General features: G+C 36.9%; 1 protein-coding gene across 3 annotated transcripts in view; it reads left to right on the forward strand.

Annotated features, from left to right (window-relative positions):
* Positions 1-669: 669 nt before the first annotated feature.
* The window catches only part of LOC310895630 (uncharacterized protein), a 145,949-nt gene continuing 128,373 nt past the window's right edge, over positions 670-18,245 (forward strand). For all 3 annotated transcript variants that reach the window (XR_014580808.1, XR_014580809.1, XM_083827135.1), the window contains exon 1: positions 670-829. Coding sequence is in view for 1 of the 3 variants with exons in the window: in XM_083827135.1 (XP_083683261.1) it covers positions 719-829 (111 nt within the window). In the remaining 2 variants the exon portion in view is untranslated. The remainder of the gene's footprint in view (positions 830-18,245) is intronic.

Below are 18,245 nucleotides of genomic sequence, written 5' to 3' on the forward strand. Positions count from 1 at the left end.
ACGGTAGCCCAGGATTCTGTTTTGAATAAACCCATGCTTATGCTCCTTGCAACTGAGTATTTCTAATGTAAGTGCCTGGAAGGAGGAGGAGGGGGAAGAGGCTCATTAATAATCATGATGGTTTCAGTATTGCATAACTCGGTCAATTTGATCATCCACTGTGCTTTATCAGGTTTGTTTTATTGCAGTTTGCTTGTGTCTGTACAGTTCCCATTTTGGGGAGCTGCAGTTCCTGGGAGCTTTCCTGCTGTCCCCACTTCTAGCACTGTAAAACGGAGGCCTGCTGTTTTAATCACGCCTCTCTTTTTCCAATGTTGTTTGCGCCCTGGTACAACCCATCTGCCTTGAATCTAGTGCTCCACTGGGGCTGCACACATCTGCCAGCCAGACTACCTTCGTACACAATTACTCAATCCACCGTAAGGCTCTTTAATAGGAAACAAGTGTGACAACGGCAAGCCCTTTTTTCTCTCTCTCTCCCTTTCTCTTTCCCTCCCCCCCCCCCTTTTATTTTTATTTTTTTTTTCTTTTCCTTTAAACCACATAGCCAAACCGCCCTAATAGAGATGAAGCCTGATAGATCCACCCAGGTGTAGGTGAAATGGTAGAGCCTCAAGCGTAATAGATGCTGTGCTCTTGTGCTGAAGTTCCACACAGTGTCCTGAAGGGTTGTCTCGCAGCAGTGAGATGGGTTGCTCTTTGCACAGTTACAAAGTCAATGAGCTTCCTCCCGCTTACATGTATGACTAATTTAGAAACCAACCTGGATCTAGGTGAGCGCTGCAGAACTCTTTCTTCTCTTCAGTGCACGGACAAAGCACAGCACACAGTAAGTGGAAAATTTGCCTTTACTTGTTTTACTTGGAAATTAATTAACTGTGTTTACTTTTGGGAGAATCCTCTGAAGGCTGGTGCAGAAATGAACCAGAATAATGTTTGCATGCAGATCCCTTGTGTATTTCCTCCTGTTTTATTTTACACTGTGCCCTGGTCCTGCCACTTCAGCCTGAATACTCAGACAGTACAGCTCTGAAGCTGCTTTCTTATCTAAAACTGAGATATATAATGATATCAGTAACACATAGGTCCATTTCTCTATTGATGTATGTGTCTGTACTTATCCAATTACAGGGCAGAATCAGAGTTTAATCATGATGAAATGCAAAAACAAAAATCCCTAAACGAAGAAACTAAAATACCGTAAACCTACTCTTTTTCTGTGGAGGGGAGAGAGGAGGGAACAGAGGAAGGAAGAATTAGGAATGTTAGGAATTTTTAAAAATTAAATTAATTTAGCCTGCAAAAGAAAGATGCATTATTTTGTTTACCAAACCACTGATTGAAATATAAAGAGAATGCCGCCAAACTATAAATTAATAAACTGTATCAACTACAGTGATAGTAAAGCTTGAAACAAAGCTTGTCTAAAATGCAAGAAGAGGCATATTAGAAACAGATGTATAGAATCTCAACTTTGACTCTTCAGTCTTTCATGCTTGGTTTAAAGCAGCCTTAAAGTTGCCTTTACTTTGCATTTACAACTTCGGATTCGTAGTTAAACTGTGCTTGAACTTGAAGTCAAGATTTGATCTTAGCACACACATATTCTTCGAACCTCCTACTGGAGTTTTACTTTGCTATTGGGAGCATGTTTACCACTGTAGCATATATGCTGAAGTACATTAACAAGCTTTTTGTGATGAACTTTCAGGTGGAATGCCAGCCAATGTAAAAGAATGTGTCCGTTGCATATACAAAATGTTCTGTCTGAGAAATAAACACACGCAGTATAAAAAGGATCTGCTGGCATCTCAAGTAGATGATGACACAGTGTAAGAATGCATACCAGAAGTATGTTTGAATTTATTTTCCACAGGATCCAGTGAGATGACACTTCTCACTTTAGGCTTAATTTATTCTAACTATTACCCAGGTTGGTGGCTGTTGTCAACACTGGAAGTGGAACAAATGAGTCTGCATAGTTATGCCTATAAAATGCTTTCAATAGTCTTCCCTACTGCAGAAGAGTTATTTTCTTTGCTCTTGGACAGACAAGTATATATGGTCCTTTTAATTAGCCATGGCTTTAGGCTGCTGCAGTTATCCTTTGTGCATGATAGCCATTAGCCTGACTCTCCTGCTAAAAAAAAAATAAAAATAAAAAATCCAATCTGTTGACAGTAATCATTTGAATGTGGCAATTTAAAAAGGATGAAGTTGGAAGTATAAGAAGGTAAAACAACCATCTCAGAAGAAATATTTAGACCTCTATTTGCTGGCATCAGACAGCGGTCAATGCCTACCCCCTACAGGGAGAGAATCTAATTTCATTGAGCCTCCCTTAGTGCATGAACACTGTAGCAGTTCAGTTCATCCACTAGAGTTGTGCAATTATTCTCTGACTCCAACAACTGCCCCTTAATGATGAGGTCAGACTGTGATTAATAGAAAGACATTTTCAAAGAGCTGGATTGCTAAGAAATAGCACAATTAATAAATAGCAATAGACATTTTTTCTCTCTTAAATTTAAACCAGTGGAAAATGGCTTTTGGAATTTAAAAGCCATAATCAGCAGTGCTCTTTCACAGCTGCAAAGTTAAAGTGTGAATTTACAACAAATTCCTGCTTACCTGATGTCATCTGCATAAACTATATATCACGAACATAACTTTGCAACCATCCCTGTGTGGTTAGAGTAGATCAAAAACAGTCTTAGAAATTGCACTATGCCTATGAATTTAAGATACTACCTATTAAGTTACTAAAGTGAGATTGATAGAGGTATAGGTGAGATTGGTATTTATGGGGCACATTCTCACTTTCATACTCACATCAAGTACTCTGACAGTATTAATATCAAAACAAATTACTATTCCTCCTCCCCAACCCCCCACCCCCACCCCCAATCTAACAGTTTTTGATTGGTACTTTATCCGTTTCTTTCAGTAGGACTCATTTCTTTGTAAGGCACTTAGGGATAGCAGTAAAAAAGAATGAAGATAATATTGACTGATAAGTTTCTATTTACATAAATTAGCTGAACAAAATTTATCCCTGTTTGTTGGCCAATTTGTGTGGTTGTATGTATTTTTATACCTATTTTTATAATGCATTTTTTGAAATGCAGATTTTGTTTTTTCCACATAAGATAAAAAATATACTGTTTTTAATTATATTTTTGTAATACAATAACTTTTAAATATTTCATATTTTGTTTATTATTACTATGAATTTTAAGTGTCTGCAGCTTAACCACTTAATCTACTTTTCTCTCTCTCACCATCTTTCTGGTATACACACAAGCATATACACACATATAACAACAAGAAATATTATGATCTATCCATTCTCCTCACTTTGAAATGGTGCTTTAAATCCCTTAAGACCTTTTCTGTTGGTGTTTTCTTCAGTGCCTGAAATAGAGCCTGATCTCAGCAACAACTCATGTGACATCAAGGAAGAGTCATTCTAATGGAATCATTTTAAAAATAGTTTGTTAATAGATATCATTTGACCATATTATTTACTAACAAAACTCCATTGAAGACATAAATATTAAATAAGTCTTTTTTCTTTCTATAACTAACATTTCTACAGAAGGCTTTAATTTTACTCCCTTTTGCTTGTGTAGTGGAATCTATAGGTATTGTATGACACAATGAATCCTGTATTATCTTCTTTGATACTATTACTCATGGCTGCTAAAGATTTAATGAGTCTTAAACTGAAAAAGATGTAAACATAGTGCTTATAGGCATAACAATGTGTTACTGATGAGCATCAAAAGATTACCAGGATATTAGCTAGGGTTACAGGAAAACCTCAAATCATGTAAATTCCACAAATCCAAAATATTTTCCATAAGAAATCACTAAAGAAAGTTTCTCTTCATCTGTATTATTACTCTTCATACAAAGCACCAAATTCAAGCTAGTTCAGATCTTTGTTCTGCCAAGGCCAACATATTGCAAGTCTAGTTAAGTATAGTTAATGCTGTTTACATTAAAATCACACCAATTATTTACAGCAGTATACTGGTGTACACAGATTTTTGGATTTTACTTTGCTAAGTCTTGTTTACTTCTGTGAGTTTAGGTAGAAGTAATTTGAACATAATTTGTTTTTCATTCTTCTTATGGAAAGAAAGTATCAATGTAGATTTGATATATGAGCTGTTACTCGAGGGCATTTTAGGCACTTCCATGGAGCCTAAGCGTTTGGTCTAGAAAACTCATGTCCAGTGATAACCAGGTTTTGGCAGTGAATGTTTAGCACATGCTTTTAAAATGTTTAATATTAAGTAAGTCGGACTAATCTGGATACAATAAGAGATTTCTTGTTACCAGACTGCTGTGTCTATTAAAATTAATTCACCTCAAGTTGAAAACTTGTCTTTTGAGTTCAGTTGAAAACAAGTCTTGTTTGTTGTTGTTGTTGTCTTGTTTGTTTGCTTGTTTTAAGATTCAGAAGACAATTACATCCTGTGTCTTGCTGCTCTGTATCAGAATGAAATACTTAAAGTACCATAAAGTTGTTATTGTGGTTTATTAAATTCAGTGGCATCACAGTAAAGAGTTGTTGACTGTTGATAATTTTATTCCTAATATATAGACCTGTGGAATTTCACATAAAGTGCTTGTCTGAAACAATGCTGTCATTCTGATATATCATTTTAATATTCAAGTATCAGTTTAACAAGTGGATTTTCTCATACTTACGAGTAGATAGGTCTTCCATGTGAGTGAGGAACTTGGATGCTGATGGCAGTAGATACAAATATTCAGGAATAATGAAAGTAAAACTACAAGAAGAAATAAAAAATTATACTTTTCTATAGCCAAGCTGAATATTACCGTCTTCTTCCTATGACTGCAAATGCTATTCCTTGGACTGCAAATGCTATTAAACTGCAAAGGAAACAGTAAGTGCATTTTAAGAGCAACATGCCTCTGTCCTTATTCTAAAAAAAGTTAATTCACTTGAAATGATTAATGGAAAAAGCCTTTTTTTTTTTTTTTTTTTTTTTTACTGCTATTCTTTAAAGGGTAGTAAAGATATATGAACCTCATGATATGCACAAATCCCATGCACAGAGACTATGAGTTTGATTCAGTAGCTTATATTCTGGTGTAAAACGTCAAAAAAGAGTGGTAAGGAAATAATGAATAAGAATAATTTATTTATAACTTTTTTTTTTTCCTTTAAATTTAGGAGTGAGAGAAAGATTCAACCAGACTAAAAAATAAAATTGTTTTGTGTTTCTTTCTTTGTTTGTTTTCCCCAAATCTTATTTTGGGTTTACTCTATTAAATTCAACTCAGGTGTTATCTCATTTACTTCCTTGGAATTAAGAGCAGGGTTGAATTTAGCTTGCCATTTGTATGTTGACCTGTTTTAAAGTAACACTAGCTACAACTTTGTTGCTCTGACAACTTTGAAATTAAAAACCTGTAAAATTGGGACAAATTGGCCAACAATACTGTGCACAGGAAGGGTTGAGGTCAAAAATGTGTTTGTTAAATTTCCAGAAGGTTGGGCTGGACTTTAAAAGCTCCATAAATGTAAACCAGTCTTTGAAATAGCACAGCAAATTCACATGGTGCATATCACAGATGTGTGTCATACCTGTGTAATAACATTAGTGTAACACTAAAAATTTACATTTGAGAAAATGAAAGAAACATGTGTGGTACAAAGTAATGTGATTTCTACTGGAAGCTTTTTTCTTCTGAGTAGGTTTTCTCACAACACAAATAGACCCCACCATCTGGAGTACTGATATGTGACACAGTTTTATTAATATTGTTTTTTAACTCATAGGCTTTGTGCATCCACGCAAACATAGATTTTCTTTTTAATGCAGTGGAAAAGTGAATAAAACCTTTCTTTCCTAAATCATGTTTTGAAAAATTCCTAAAGAATTATTAGTAACCCCAAATATATTCTTGTTCCAAAATAAGACTTGTAATTGACTTGGTGAGGTGGCTAACATATCTACCATTCTAGTCAAGATTTTGAAGAAAACAAAGGGATCTTTACAGGTACAGAAAAGATATAGACAAGTATAGCATCAATAATACCACCTCCTTCCTATGCAGTGTCTTCCAACATCATTCTACAAAATCTTTCTAGCCTGACCTGTTCTATCCCATTATGAAGCATACATTTCATAAGCCTGGTCATCGTGCTTTAAAAAGATCACTCGAGCAGTTGAAACACAGCCTTCACAATACATGTATCAAGATGATATATAATAATAATGTTTTAAGACCACAGACATGCCACATGAAGCCCTATGACTCTCCAAGCCAAATAATATGTGGAATGGGTGCAAAAAGGACATGAGGACAGTGGTTTACAGAGCCTTTTGATCTTCAGACACAATCTATTTCTGTTTGCCTCAGTCATCAAGACAAAAATACACATCCCTGGCAGATCTCTCAGTGGTTAAATGGCTGAAAAGTGATGGGATGTCACAGTGTTAATTTAAAATGAGGGGAGGAACGGAGAGGAGAGGCAAAGGTTACAATACTGGAGAGCTAATCACTCTCCCAACCTTATTAGCAGGAAAAGAACAACAAAAACAATTTAATAGGGATGATGTGCATTTCCCTTTGATAACGCAGAGATTTGGGAAGGCTGTGCAGATGGCCAGCACTGCATAGAACAGCCCTGTCAAGGCTGCTTACACATTCATGAAGATGTTATATGTCGGTAAACTTGATGGTCCATGGATCAGTGCTTCCATGTCTTCACAGGCCAAATTTCCACAAGCTGAAGAGTGTATGTGCAAAATGGCAAAAATATAAAAAAGAAAGCCTTGTTTGTTATTTTTCAATATTAGTTGTGGTTTCTCAGTCCATCCATTTGTCCTGTTACAAGAAGCTCCATCCAAGTGACCTTGCTTGGCAGCCATTTTAGCAGACTGAGAAGAAAGATTTAATGACATGACAAGCAAATATCTCTTTTGTCACTATGATGGCTCCCTTCACACTAGGGTTAAGGCACATTAAAAGGGTATTGTGGGAAAATATATGCAGCTGATGCCCATGCTGTACTGGATCTGTGAAAAAACAGATAACTGCTGTCTCCAGAGAGGAAATCCTGCCAAAACTCATACTGACTTCCATAGCACTTGAATTTAGCAGAGGGTTTTGATTTAACACCTTTACAGAGTTAAATAAATATATATGCTTGCATTCATACAAGAATATGTCACTCACACTTGACATTATTAATTTTAAGATCTTGTAGGGTGCAAATTTACTTATTGCTAGCATTTCCCAGTATTTTCATGAACAATCACAAATTTGATGAGGGATGAAAATACCCATTTCTAGCAATTAATATCATCTCACAGAAATGAAAGTTTTATGAACCTGATAATCACAAGTGTTTTGAATTTGTTTGGGTTTTAAAATGCCAGTGGCTACTTGTCAAATTTCATTTGTAAATCAAAGTAGATTTTAAGTCCTACACCTGCAAAACAAGTGTTCAAAACTTGTAAACTTCTTTATGGATATATTCTTTGGCCTTCAGATACAGTGGAAAGAGTCCAAGACAATTTTTTATGGTTGAATTATAAACACTTGAAAAATAGAGTTTGTAATGAAAATGCTGACACAGTTTTAATTATTGCAGCATGAATGATTTTATTATACACTATCCACAGTGTCTGTACATACAAAGTACACGTTCTAGTGTTCTAATATTTCATTTAAGCAAAAAGCAATTATTTAGCAGATGTAGAGAGCTACACATAAACAGGCTAAACCAGTACCTTTACACTGTTTGAAAACCTATACAGAATGTTATTACCACATAAAAGGGCTTATACTTTAGAAGACTCAAAGGTACAGAGAACCAGCCTAAGCAATAAACTGCTCTGGTGTACTTAATTAAAAAACTTCAAGTTACTGAAGTCAATTGAAAAACAGAAGGTTTGATTCTTTAAGGTAATTTTGTCCTCCTCTGTTAAGTGCTTATCAAGTGTTAAGAACTAAAATGTTGTCCCAGCAATTTAAATAGACAATTTGCTTTTCTTCTATTGAAGGCAATTCTTTATTCTGTCAACCTAGACACGTGTAATAAAATGGGCAATCTGGATGTAATTGGGTGACATGGTTGGATTTAATTTACCTTTAATTAACTGGAATTGTAGAAGAAGCTGGGAAATCAGTATTAATATATTTCAGAAAATGACTGTTTTGCTGTTGTTCTCTTTACACAGTTAGCTATGGGAACTTTACACAGAAGAATGGAGAGCATTGTTAATATTTATTTCAGTGTTAATATAGTTTTAGTGTTGTTGTGATCAAATTTAGAGAAAAGGGTTTTTGTTTGTTTGTTTGTTTGTTTTTAATGATGCTACGACTTCATGAAAATGCCTTGTATTGGAAAGTAAACGGTCCAGCATTCATAGTTTCCCCTGTGGGTGAATGTGGAAAGTATATGGCTGAGTAGAGGCACTGCTTTTTGAGCAAGGTCTACATTAGCCATAGCATGGTTGATACCAATCAACAGCAGTGCTCTGAGACCTGTTCCCAGGAAACACTCTGGAGCAAAACGCCACCAGGTGGGTGGTTTCAATTCACCAAGCCACCTTTGTACCATGCTCTGGGAACATTTACCAATAAAGAGCTGCTGACTCCAAACTGTGTACGGTACCCAGAACAGCACAAACAGACTGGACAAAAGTGAGAAACCTAATTAAACCATAAGAACATAGTAATTATTATGCTCATATACGTGCTGTCTGTATTTGAAATTCTGCACCATTTTACCATCTATTACATACACACGGGGTTTAGTATTCAGATAGCACAAATAACAAAAATGTAAGAAGAGAATTTGTGACCAGTTTCAATGAATTTATATATTGAGATCCCACGTGTTTCCAGCATGGTCTTCTGGCTGAAAAGAAGTGCAGAACAGGTAGATTTCTAATTACTTGGAGGGATAGAAAAGAACTTGGTAACTTGTGATTATATAGCTGTTCAGTCAAACTTGCAGCATGTAGGATTACATTCAGTCTGAGTTCATTTGTGTTTCAGGTCCAAAAGTTACAGTAGAACTAAAACACTTACTTGTAACATTTTGTTTATTTATTTATTTTTAAATCAACAGTTAATTACTGTTTCTAAAATACTGGTTTTAACTTTTCTGTCTCCAATTCCAACCATTCATTTCTGTTGTGTTATTGTCCACAAATTTTAGAGCTCTTCTCTCTTGTTTTTATCCTTAAAGAAAAAAAAAAAAAAAAAAAAAAAGAAAAAGAAAAAGCAAGAAGAGAAAAATCTTGTCCCAGATTAATTTCTGGGTAGATAGTAGATAAAGTCCTCTATACTACCTCAGTAGTATGAGGTAAGAAAATCCATTGGATGATTCCTTTATAGGTTGATATTATTATTGCCCTCAGGACATAAATCTTTCTTTCTACTGAAAGACCATCAGCAACTACAGAAAGACTCTATGGTACCTAGTCTCCAATCCTGAGATGCTTGTATTAGGTGCTTAATGATGCACATGATAAATCTAGACCTAAATTCAAAAGCCTTCTGTTATAAATCATATCTACCATCTCTGCTCACTCTCTGAAATCCTCTGAATGCGTGGGCACCAGAAGTGGAAACAACATCCAATAGTGGCTACACTAGGGCAAAAAAACACAGAAGTAATTTGATTTTGGTAACCCACATTTCTGCTTGGTTTTGATTGCAGCCTTTCTCTTCATTTCAAGACAATAAAGGCAGTAATCCTATCAGTTATACTTTTTTTAGAGGTGTGGCTTGATCATTTTTCCTGTGACTCACATTCTACATCAGCTCAAGTAAATTAGAATCAGGCCCTGTATATGTAAAATTTCAGGTCTCAGTGAGTTCATATTTCATTTGGTCCTAATCTTTTGCTTTCATTAACTATATTTTGCCTATAATACATAATGCAACATAATATATCAATCAATCTTCAAGCTAGTTTCATGAGTGGATATTATATTTCTTCTGCATTATATATATTAGGTGAAATCAAATATAGTAAGATCTTATTTATTTCACATTGAAAATGAATATCTACCAAACAATTTAGCAATCTACTTTAAGTAACAAGGACACTGAATAAATTTATAAATAATTTATTCATTATTGTTTAAGTGCTGGAATGTAAAACAGCAGTGGGGCAATTTTCCAAATACTGTATGGATCTTATGCATGCTATAAAGTAAAGAGGAAAAAATAAAAAGAAAAAAGAAGGAGAGAACATAGTGAATTCGAGGGAGCAATATGATCTTAACATGTAAAAGACATTTCCTGCCTTTTGGATAGGTACATTTAAAAGTTGATGCTATTTCATTGTGGTTGTACATTTAGAATATATATATATATATATGCACAGGCACAGGAAAATACGTAAAATGTACTTCTGACTACTGAAAAACAAGTAAAAATTCAAACAGCGTGGCAGTCTAATATTTCACTTTCCAGTGGCTACAGTGAATGTAAGAGCAAATCTTTAACAATGAATCCATTTTTCTGTTCTGTTTCCCTGGTGTAAATCTAGAGATGTTCCCTTCCTGCAAAGGTTAACTCCAGAGAACAGCAATGCCATCAAACTCCTAGCAAATATACAAGCAAAAAGTGACTTAAGCCTGAAAATAATGAAAACAGATAGAAAAGAGGCCAATTAGTCATATAATTGATAAAATTAAATATGACATAAACAGAGCTAATTATGTCCTTGCTCTCAATTCAGATTTTATTAGCTCAGGAGTCCTTGGAGGTAGCCTAAATTATATGTATTATGTTTAGTTTGATGGGATTTTTTACCCTCTTTGCTTTATGGCCTCATGGGCTAGATCCCCAGCTGGCACAAATAAGAGTTGCTATTACCTTCAGTAGAACTGTGAGCATTTGCACAGTGGAAGATCAGGCACCCCAGTTGGATTTGTTGGCTGACTTGATCCTTGGACAGGGTTGTTTTTGTGTGTGTGTATTGTTTTTTGTTTGTTTGTTTGTTTTTTATTATTATTATTATTTCCCCCCCCCCCTTTTTTTTTTTGTTTTATTTCTCTTTCTCTCTCTCCTTCTTTATATATGTGTATATATGTAACATATGAAAACATTTAGGGTTTAATCTCACAACATTTCTCTGCAACCTTTAGAAAAGTGAGATTTACCATAGGGTTGCCACAATGGAAAAAGGAAAACTAACAACTTTCTCAGTCTCTGTACAACATACGAAGAATGGAGGGGGAAAAGCTCTTTTATTCTGCAGCAGAGTAAATCTGCTCTGTAGTGAAGCCTTGATCTCCCCATTTCCAGATCCTGGAACTAGTTAAAGTGCAGTACAGCCCTTCATTTAGCATGTGCCTTTCCCATACGAATGGAAACACAGACGTGCAGAAGACGGTATGTATCCAGATCTTGTAGATACAGAGCATGAAGTGGCTATTATTGTGTGTATAGCATAGCACATGGTACAAGGAATAATAAGTCTCAGCTGGCACTTTAGTAATACTATTTATAATTACACCCCTGAAAGATGCATTAAAAGAACATTATTATTATGATGGAGTTAATCACTGTTGCAAAATGCTGGAATCAGTGTCACTTGCTCACATCCTCCTCATGGCTTGCATTACCAACTTTGTGAACCACTTTTCTGTTTTCTCATCATCATCTCAAGTGTGGCTGCAGCTCATGCTGTAAATACAAAAAAATAATTTTGCAATTAGTAATTACACAATTAATATCCCTGCTGGTTTTGCCTCTATATTATGTCAGTCTTTCATAAACATGAATTTGAATGTACAGCATATTTTTGAAACAGAAATGTACTATGAATCTCATTTTAGAGGGGTCATTTATCAGCCACATGCCCTTCTAACTGATTTACTTAATACAAAATATACATCTTTATGATACTTTCAAAAGGCAACTCATTTAACAGATTTGTTGCATCAGCAAAGAGTATGTAACTTTTAGTAGGCATTTACTAAATTCACAAATGATAATTTTAAAGGAACTCTAGAGAAAGCCAAATACAAAATTGCCAAGCAAAACCAAATGCATAGAGTAATCATTAATGATGAATAGTTAAACTGAGGTCAGTGTGTCAAGTGAGTGTCATGTAACAGCACTTTATTCCCACATCCAGGCAAATGATACAGTCTGTAATGGTCAGTCCATAAGAGAAGCAATGATACATTGGAGAAATTTTAAGTCAGATATGGTGTACTATTCTCCACTGATTCACATGCAGTGAATTTATTGAGGTTGTTGAAAATGTATCTCAAGGTAAGAGAATAATCTGAAGAGATAAGGATAAAAGTGATAAAATCAGATTCATTAAGATAAATATGAGGTTGGGTTAAGAGAAAGGTATAAGCAACGGTGTTGTTATGTGGTCAGATCCTGTATGCAGATGCATAGAAGGAGACATAGATTCCTTCACGCAGATGCACAGGAAACGTAGACTTGCACTTCTTACTGTTGGAAGCAAACCTCTGGGTTCTTCCATTTTAGACTTGGTCAAAAACCTCCCTGAAATTCAATAAAAGAAGTTTTTCTATGGACTTCAAGGAGTTTTGAATCAGGCTCTTTGAACATAAGCTCTGGATCAGGTGGAATGACATCAGGCACTCCTTGCACAATGTGTTCACAGACAAGGAGGGATATTATGAGCTTCAATTGCAGTAATGTAATTTGACAGCTCATTTAGAAGAGTGGAAAGGCATGGGGAAGTGAACAAGTATACATCAAAAAGTAATTTATACAGAGACAAAACGTTTGAGCATCCACTGTCAATCCTTTCCCTTTTTTGGACTATTTGATTTCCAATTTTTATGTATTTTTGCAATAGGATGATTATATTTTATTGACCTTAAAGAGACAAGGCTACGTGCTGCAAATAGTAGTATGCCATTTTTAATATGAGTTTTTCTTAGTTGATCACGAAGAAGATATTTTCTGCAGATGCTGTTTTCCTAAAAAAGCACTAACATAATCCTTCCATAATACCAGAAGCTGTAATAATACCATTAATAACAGCTGGATTGCTTAATCAGCATTGGATGACTTTTAAGATGAATTTGCATAAAGGTTGGCAGAAACTTTTTGACAGACTATTTTTTTTGTGTGTGTGAAAAAAATACCGTCTTCTGAGGAATCTGTCAGCTCTGATGGCAGTCCAACTAGAATCCAAACCTCAGATAAAAGATAGGATGGGTGGCTGCAAGGCAGTCCAATTTTAAAAGCCCAGGAACAAGCAATCCCATTGTGCTGCAAGTCAAGTAAGTGTGGCAGAAGACCAGCCTGGCTGAACAGCCAAAGCTTAACTTGAGTTGATAGTGGCCAGTGTAGTATCAGACAACAAAAAAGTGTTTTGCAAGTATGTATTGTAAGGGGATGCAAGTATGCAAGAGGAGGTCAAACGAAAACAATGGACTGATACTTGAAAAAGATGATCACCTAACATGGAAGGGTGAAGAAAACGTGGAGGCATTTAATGACTTTTTTTTTTTTTTTCCCACAGTTTTTAATAGTAATAACAGATCTCAGGCTGCCCAGTCCTCACAGATGGAGGACCATGACTGTGGGCACAGTGACTTTCCATCTGTGGTCACCAAAACTGGAAATTGTAAGAGAGCTCAATGTTCATAAATCCAGAGTACTGAGGAAGTTGGCAGATGTTATAGCTAGATGCCTCTCAACAATTTACCAAAGGTTGTGGGAGTCTGGGGAAGTCCCTGCTGAACAGAAGCTAGTCAGTTTTATACTCATCTGCAAAAAGGGCATGAAAGAAAACCCAGAAAACTGCAGACCTGTATGTCTAATCTCAGTCCCTGGAAAAGTTATGGAGAAGATTATCTTGGTGGATATAGAAAAGCTTTTAAAGAACAAGGCTACTATCAGACATAGTCAACATGGGTTCATCAAGGTTCATCAGAAGTCCTGCCTTAGTAATTTTATCTCCTTCAATGGTAAGGTCATCTCCTTGGTAGATGAAAGGAAAGCAGTGGATATAATCTTTCTGAATTTTAGTAAGGCCATTGATACTGTCCCTCACATTATACTTCCAGACGAATTGTTCAACTGTGAGATTAAATGGGTTCACAATACTCTGGGTGATGAACTGACTGAATGGCAGAGCTCAAAGGGTTATAGTGAATGGGGCTACATCTGGTTGGCAGCCAGTCACTAGCGGTATTCCCAGGGCCCAATCCTAGGGCCAGTCCTGTTCAACATTGTTATCAGTGATCTGGATGCAGGAATGCATCCTTTGCAAGTTTACTGATTAAACTGGGAGGTGGTGTTGACTCCTTGGAGGAATGAGATGCCTTGCGGAGGAATCTAGATAGATTGGAGCATTGGACGGTCATCAGTGGCATGACATTCAACAAAGGTAAATGCCGGGTTCTGCACCTGGGATGGAGTAATGATGGACACATCTGGCACAGACTGGGAGACGAGTGGCTGGAGAGCAACTCAACAGAAAAGTATATGGTTGACAGCAGGCTCCCTATGAGCCAGCAGTGTGCCCTGGCAGCCAAAAAGTGCATTTCGGAATGCATAGCCAGCCAGGCAATAGAAGGGATTCTCTCACTAGACTTAGAATTGGTGTAGCCTCACTTTGAATATTTTGTACACTTCTCCACAGTATAAGGAGGATATTAAGGTACTTGAAAGCATCCAGAGGAGGGCAACAAAGCTGGTCAAAGGGCTTTCAGGAGAGGCTGAGGGCATTTGTGTTGTCTAGTCTGGAGAAAAGAAGGCTGAGAGGTGACCTCGTTGGTTTCTAGATCTTCCTGAAGACGGGAAATGGAGAGAGACATGCTGGTCTTTTTGTCCTGGTAACCAGTGATAGGATATGAGGGAATGGCACAAAGGTGTGCCAGGGGAGGTTTGGGAGTGGTTTCTGAATATTAGGATTTTATTATTATTATTATTTTATTTATTTATTTTTAATGCGAGAATAGTTAAACTGCAACAGGTTTTCTAGAGAGTTTGTCAGTGGTTGTCAGTGTTCAAGAAGAATTTGGATAATGCCCTCGTGTCCTGGTTCCAGTTAGGACAGAGTTAATTTTTCCTCATAGTAGCTGGTAGGGTGCTATGTTTTGGATTAGGATGAGAAGAGCGCTGATAACATGCTGATGTTTTAATTGTTGCAGAGCAGTGTTTACACCAGGCCAAGGACTTTTCGGCTTCTCGCTCTGTCCTGCCAGCGAGCAGGCTGGGGGTGCAGCAGGAGCTGGGAGGGGACAGACCCAGGGCAGCTGACCCAAACTGGCCAAAGGGGTATTCCATACCTTATGGCGTCATGCTAAACAATATATAGGGGTGGCTGGCCGGGGTGGGGGGGCCGGCTGCTCGGGGATAGGCTGGGCATCGGTCAACGGGTGGTGAGCAATTGCATTGTGCATCACTTGTTTCTTACACATTATTATTATTAATACTATTATCATTATCACTATTATTATTATAGTTATTATTATATTCCTGTCTTAATAAACGGTCTTTATCTCAACTCACAGGCTTCACTTTCCCGTTTCTCTCCCCCATCCCAGAGAATGAGGGGGGAGGGTGAGCGAATGGCTGTGTGGTGTTTAGCTGCCAGCCGGGTTAAACCACAACACCTCGATAATATGCTTTAACTTTTGAGTAGCCCAGAAATAATCAGGCAGTTGGACTAGATGGCCTGTGAAGGTCCCTTCCAACTGAAATATTCTATTCTATTTGAAATGAACTAAATGGAGAGACAGAGAAACTCACAGAAGTCTTTCAGCCACTAAGGTTGTCTGCTAAAGCTGTTGTTTTCACTGCTGAAACCTCTGCTTTCAGACCAGTGGAATGGAGTTGATTTTCTCCCCAGTAGTTGAAGATCTCTGGAGGACAGCCTTCTCTGCGTGAAGGTGTGCATCCCAACATCCTCACAACTCAGGCTAATTAGGGGAGAAAAGAAGGATCACCTAATCATAACCCAATGTACATGTAGCGTGGACCATCACTTAATCAGGAGCAGAGCTATTTGGTAGTGTAGATACACCTTTTAACTCTCATCTCCTTTTTCATGATTTTGTTATGATGAACTATTTTTCATTCCTTCCCTCCCTCCCTCCTTCCTTCCTTCCTTCCTCCCTCCCTCCCTCCCTCCCTTCCTTCCTTCCTTCCTTCCTTCCTTCCTTCCTTCCTTCCTTCCTTCCTTCCTTCCCTCCGTCCCTCCGTCCCTTCTTCCTTCCTTCCTTCCTTCCTTCCTTCCTTCCTTCCTTCCTTCCTTCCTTCCTTCCTTCCTTCCTTCCTTCCTTCCGTCCCTCTGTCCCTCCGTCCCTCCGTCCCTTCTTCCTTCCCTCCTTCCCTCCCTCCCTCCCTCCTTCCTTCCTTCCTTCCTTCCTTCCTTTTTTTTTTTTTTTTAATTGTATTTCTCTTTCTTTGTAATTGTACTGATGGAATTGGGGGAAATAGATACAACATAAGCCGTTGCAGCTGATTTGGTTTTGGATGCTCTTTCATTTTGGGAGCTTAAGTCTTTTGGTCTGAAACATAGCAAAATGAAATAACTAGAAAAGGAGATTGACAATTCTGTAACTTTCTTCTGAGAGTGTTACTATCTGAGATTGTTATTTTTATTTTTATTTTCCAAATGTTTAAGCTAGATTTTAGATCCTACCACTCTTTATCTCTCTCTCTTGAGATTTTTTTTTTTTCCAGACAGTACCATTTTTTATAGTGAACCTTGAAAAATACAATACTGATGTGGAGAGTAGACATGCTAATTTTACAGGTTCCACCTCTACTTGTTAAGGGGGAATAAATAAATAAATAAATAAAGTTACTTTGTTTCTCTTGAGTTTCTTATTGTGAAAAAGTATAAACCCTTTATAAAGATAGATGAATAAGTTGTAATTTACCCTCTTTTGTGACACTGGAACATCACAGCAAGACCTGGAAATATTGCAAATGTTTAACAGGAAACAATCAGCTAACTGATTGTTAGCTAGCTATGATAAGGCCTATTTGGCAATTGTAATGTATAATTATGAATACATGTACTAATATGAAGATTATGAAAAATTCCAATCATTAGAAGGAAAGTGATTTAATTTTTTATTATTATTTTTTCTGTGCATGATGAGCATGATCAATGCCAGCAATTCTCAAATGTCAGAATACTTGCATAGATCAGCTGAAATATTTATACCACTGTTGTGGGTTAACCCCAATAGGTAGCTAAGACCCACACAGCCGCTTGCTCACCCTCCCTCAGCGGGATGGTGGAAAGAATAGGTAAAGCAAGAGTGAGAGTGCTCATGGGTTGAGATAAAGACAGTTAAATAGTTAAAAAAAAAAAAAAAAAAGCAGAAGTATACCATCACTGAGGTTTCTTATACATATATATACATATATTTAGTATAAACAATTATTCAGCAGTTATTAATGCCTGATGAAAACCACAGTAATGAAGAAGTGCCCTGAAGTGATCCTTTAGGGGTGCTTCTGCATCTCTCTTCAAGGCTTGTGTCTCTTTCTCCTGTTTCAAAGGTGAAGATAGCTGAGTCACAGTAAATGTTAATTCCTGTAATGAGATTGCCTGGTGTATTGGCTTTCCCTCTGGAGCAAAGGAATGATAGTGTTGCAAACGCATCAGCTCATTTAGAAGGACCTGAACTAGCATTAACCTGTTGTGTCCTCCAGGGAAAACCAGGTAAAAAAAAGCAAGAGAAAAGTCACCTCCACAGAGAAGCTGTTCCCGATGAAAACAAGGCTGCTACATGCTTGTCATTTCGGCAGTTTGGGTCAACACTAACACATGAAAAAGCCACTGGGATTTTTATTTTTATTTTTTATTCATTCCATTTCACATACTCTATTGTCCTCTAGCACTCTGTCTCCTGCACTTTCTTAATCTCTTTCTCTCCCACTTTTCTGGACTATACATTCCTGTTCCTCTACTGTTGTTTTGACTCATCTGTTCACACCTTCCTCTTCCCAAATCTGCTTCATACACCTTCTTTATCTCTTTCTGTTTCTCTTTTACTTTGTCTTTCCTGTTTTACTGTGGTTGTATCCCATAATTTGCATGAGATCTTGCTAACATGGTTTCTGCTTTCTTATGTCATTTACCTGTTTTTATCCTACTTCTGAGATACCTTCTGAAAACACCTTTGCATTTCCAAACTCTGCTACTTAAAGTCTTCATGTTGGTATTTTTTGCTCCTTTCTATATTATAAAATGCCTTGTGAGCAAGTTT

This window comes from Anser anser, assembly GCF_964211835.1.
Source record: "Anser anser genome assembly, chromosome: 1".
NCBI classification, from domain to species: Eukaryota; Metazoa; Chordata; class Aves; order Anseriformes; family Anatidae; genus Anser; species Anser anser.